Source organism: Parus major, chromosome 26 (genome assembly GCF_001522545.3).
Source record: "Parus major isolate Abel chromosome 26, Parus_major1.1, whole genome shotgun sequence".
Taxonomy (NCBI): Eukaryota; Metazoa; Chordata; class Aves; order Passeriformes; family Paridae; genus Parus; species Parus major.
The window spans coordinates 3,900,347-3,904,669 of NC_031795.1; the positions used below are offsets into that span (position 1 = coordinate 3,900,347).

Below are 4,323 nucleotides of genomic sequence, written 5' to 3' on the forward strand. Positions count from 1 at the left end.
AGAAGAGGTTGGAGTCGAAGCCGTAGCGGCGCAGGCACAGGTAGGGCCACCTGACGGCGTCGCGCTTGTGCGTGTGCAGGATGAGCTCCCTCTGCGTCAGCTCCATCACCCCCGAGCCCAGCTCGTGCCCCTCATCGTCCACGTTGGTCACCTGCAGGGGACACAGCGGGGAAATCAGAGCCACGGCTCGGCTGGGGCTGGGAAAGAGCTCCGGGAGCAGCCAGTTCAAATCTCTGCTTTCACTGCCAGGTGGACACTGAGGGGTGGGGAAATCCCTGGGCAGTTCCAAGGCCTGAATGTGTTTTCCATGAGGAAATTCCTCCTGATTTCCAGCCTAAACCTCCTCTGGTGCAGCTGTTCTCTCTCATCCTGTCCCTGTTCGCTGGGATAAGATCCCAAATCACCCCCTGGTTGTCCCCTCCTGTCAGGGAGTTGTGGAATCAGAAGATCCCTCCTGAGGCTCCTTCCCCAGCTCCCTCAGCACTCTCCAGTCCCTTCCTCAGCTCCATTCCCTTCCCTGGACACGCTCCAGCCCCAAAATATCTCCCTTGCCCAGAGCTGGACTGGGCCCTCCAGGTGCCCCTGAGCAGCGCCCAGCCCAGCCCAGCCACCAAGCTGGGCAATTCCATGGATTCCCCTCCCTTCCCCTGCCTTTTCCCAGCTGAGAGCAGGGATTCATGGCTGGCAGGAGCTCTCAGCCCTGGAGCCCACGAGCTTGGCAGCTCAGCTGCTGTGGCTGAGCCCTGGCCTGGAACACAGCCCTGAGCAATAAAAGGTTTTTCTCTCCAGTCCCCCATTTCCTTGCATTTCCCAAGCAGAGGCAATTTAGCAGCAAAAACAAACACATTGACAGCAGGAGTTTCTTAAGGAAAGGGGGAATAGAACCCCACCAAACCAGAAGTGATGAGTTTGCAAATGCTCTGAAGGGATGTTTGTGTGCAGGGACAGAAGTTTGCTCTCGCCTTGTGCAGTCAGAGCTGTCCCAGGCCCTCTGATGGGGTTGGAAGGGCAACAATTTACCTTGAATTTGGTGGGATGGTTGTCTGGGATGCTGTCTGTGCACAGACAGCTGCAGCAGCTCCCCATGACGCCAGGCAGAGAGGCAATCCCTGGGGACAGGACACAAATTGGGGCACAATCAGATTTCCAGGCAACTCTGCCACCCTCTCCCAGCATCTCCAGCTCTGCCCTCCCCCATCCCAGTGGGTTTGGAGCTCCAACTCTTTGTTCTGTTCCTTGATTAACGAGAGCTCTAAGTGTAACACTAATTAAAACCAACAGGTTTCTTACCATTAGGCAGTTGTTGGATTTGTGGAGGAGTGAGAAGGGATTCCCACTGCAGTCCCTCTATCTCCCTCGGGACTTCATGGCAAGCAGGCTTCACCTAAACCATGAGGGGAACACTCCCATCTTCCACCTGGCAAGGAGAACACAATTAAAAAATTATAAAAGCAGAGAAAATTAGAAAGCAGGGGGTGGGAGAGTGACTGAACATCCCTTCAGACATCCCAAGGAAAATGGGTGCATTTTGTGTTTAATTAATTACATTTATATCAATGCAGAAAACTCTGCACAACAACGAAAAATACACAGCTGAAAATAAAAAAATAAAATAAAATAAAAAAAGAGATATTTTATTTCCTGGCTTTGAGATCCTACAGAGGAGTGGGCCCTGCCAGGGTGAAGAAAATAAAATAAAAAGAAAATAAAAACAGGGTGAGGCAGCTGCTGCTGAGGAATGTGAAGGTGCCTTCAGTGCAGGGAAGGTCCTTCAGGGTTACAGAACCAGCAGCTGCTCTGCTTTGGAGCAGAAGCAAAAAAAAAAAAGGCCAGAAAACACAAAAACTCTGATATCTGACCCAGAAAACACAAAAATTCTGATATCTGACCCAGTCAGTGCGAGGATCAGACAGGCAGGAGTTGCATGCAGTAGGAGTGAGAAATACTCCTGGAGTTTTTAAATTAATAATAATAGTGAGAAATGTGAAATTCTGCCATCCCTGATGGGAACTTGGGCAGGTAACAGGGGATGATGCCAGGTGTGCCCTGAGAGCAGCTCAGTGTCTCCACCTGATCCAGCAGGACCCAGAGCCTGGCAGCAGGGCAGTAAATGGCAATTTGGGAACCTCTTCCCACTGGGAACCTCTTCCCACTGGGAACCTCTTTCCATTGGAAATCTCTTTCCCTTTGGAACCTCTTTCCATTGGAAACCTCTTTCCATTGGAAACCTCTTTCCATTGGGAACTTCTTCCCACTGGGAACCTCTTTCCATTGGGAACCTCTTTCCATTGGAAATCTCTTTCCATTGGGAACTTCTTTCCACTGGAAACCTCTTTCCATTGGGAACCTCTTTTCATTGGGAATCTTTTTTCATTGAGAGCCTCTTTCCATTGGGAATCTTCTTCCATTGGAAACCACTTTCCATTGGGAGTCTCTTTCCATAGGGAATCTCTTCCCATTGGGAACCTTTTTCCATTGGGAGCTTCTTCTCATTGGGAATCTCTTTCCATTGGAGGCCTCTTCTCACTGGGAACCTCCTTCCACTGGAAACCCTTTTCCATTGGGAATCTCTTTCCATTGGGGTTCTCCTTCCATTGGGACCCTTTTTCCATTGGGAGCCTCTCCCTTTGCTGTGCCAGAATCCGCCTCCCCCCTCCTCCAAGTTAAACCAGGGATTGTGGAGTGGCAGAGCTGCCCTGGGCCCCCTTCCAGTGTGGAGGGAGGGGGAAGAGCCCCACTTGAGCTGCCAAAGGGTGCCACTCCATTTTTACATCAAAACAGCTCATAAATCACCTCCCACCGCACTCTGTGCCGTCACTTTGGCCCTTGGAGAATTCCCCACCATGCCCAACCCTGCCAAGAGCCCGGGAGAGGAAAGTTTCCTTCTGTGCAAGCTGAGAACAAACAAAGCCGGTGCCAGCTGCCCTCCTGCACACACCTGCCAGCCCTGCAGCACCACCAGCCCCTCCCTGTGCCACCCCACACCCTGCCCCTGCTTCTTTCCTAGGCCAGCATGGATTTATTCCCCTCCCAGGCTTTGGTCAATAATTCAGCACAGATCCTGCTCCATGTGATCTGTGTCCTCTGTGGCTGTGCTCTCCCACCGCAGCCATTCCCTCAGGAATAACAGCTGGGAGAAAACATTCTGCCTTTGCCTCCTCGTTATTCCTCTCTCCCTCCACCCCCATCTACAAGGGGTCAGCCTGAAGTGCTGTGGCTTATCAAGGACAGCTTTTACAGTGAGAACTGAGCAAATGAACTAAAAAACCACCACCTGAATGCTCCCTCAGCGCTTCCCACTGCTCCTCGCCGGTGAATATTTCATCAGCATCCCTTTCACACAGACACTGAGATTCCCGAGTCTCCAGGCTCCTGCTCTGCACTTCCAACTCACCTTCCCACACCTGTTTGCCAGTTCAGAGCTCAGCCAGTCACTAAAATCACCCCAGCAGCCCAGCACGGCTCCCCACAGCAGGACTGGGCCCCTCCTAAGGCCACAGCCCCATCCAGACTCCCAGGATCCCAAACTAAACCCTCCTCAGCCCTGCTTGGACCAGGCTCTCCCAAATTCCCAGCCTGCAGAAGCCCCTCGTGCCTTCACCCTCCTGCCAGCCCTTCTCTCAAACTCAGAGCTGGAGAAGAGGATCCCCCCCCAATCCCAAAGGATCAGGGCACCCCGACACCCCCCGCACAGGGACACACGGACACCTGGTGTGGAAAAGCACCTGGTCCCACATCAAGCCCTCCAGGACACGCAGGGACAGACCCAACACATCCTCCCAGGAAAAGGAGGGAGCAGGGGGCAGCTCCGGGGGCAGGAGGGGAAAGAACAAGGGGCTGGAGGAACGAGAAGAGGGATGGGGGATTCAGGAGGGGGCTGCAGGGAGGAAGAAGGGGATGGACAGAGGAGGAAAGGGATGGAGGGATGAAGCATGGGATGCAGGGATGGAGAGCAGGATGCAGGGATGGGGAAGGGGATGAAGGGATGGGGAAAGGATGGGGCTGCAAGGATGAGGAGGATGGGGCTGCAGTGACATGGAAGGGGATGAAGGGACGAGGAAGGGGATGGAGGGATGAGGAAGGGGATGGAGGGATGAGGAAGGGGATGGACGGATGAGGAAGGGGATGGAGGGATGAGGAAGGGGATGGAGGGATGAGGACGGGCCTGCAGAGCCCGTGGGATCGAGGGGCCTGAGGAAGGGGAGAGTCCCGGGGGGTACCGGGGAATTGGCTGCGAGGGGCGGCCGGGGGAGCCCGGGAAGGGCACGAGGGGAGGGGACAGGGGGCGATGCCGCGGCCCCGCTCCAGGCGCGGCTCGGTACC

The 4,323-nt window shown here is 54.3% G+C and overlaps 1 protein-coding gene across 1 annotated transcript in view; it reads right to left on the reverse strand.

Moving 5' to 3' along the window:
* FRS3 (fibroblast growth factor receptor substrate 3) overlaps positions 1-1,757 on the reverse strand; it is a 9,320-nt gene extending 7,563 nt beyond the window's left edge. The window contains exons 1-3 of the mRNA XM_033519846.1: positions 1,291-1,757; positions 1,021-1,109; positions 2-151 (exon numbers count right to left, since the gene is read on the reverse strand). Of these exons, the coding sequence (XP_033375737.1) occupies positions 2-151; positions 1,021-1,086 (216 nt within the window). The 5' untranslated portion in view covers positions 1,087-1,109; positions 1,291-1,757. The remainder of the gene's footprint in view (position 1; positions 152-1,020; positions 1,110-1,290) is intronic.
* Between the last annotated feature and the right edge of the window lie 2,566 nt (positions 1,758-4,323).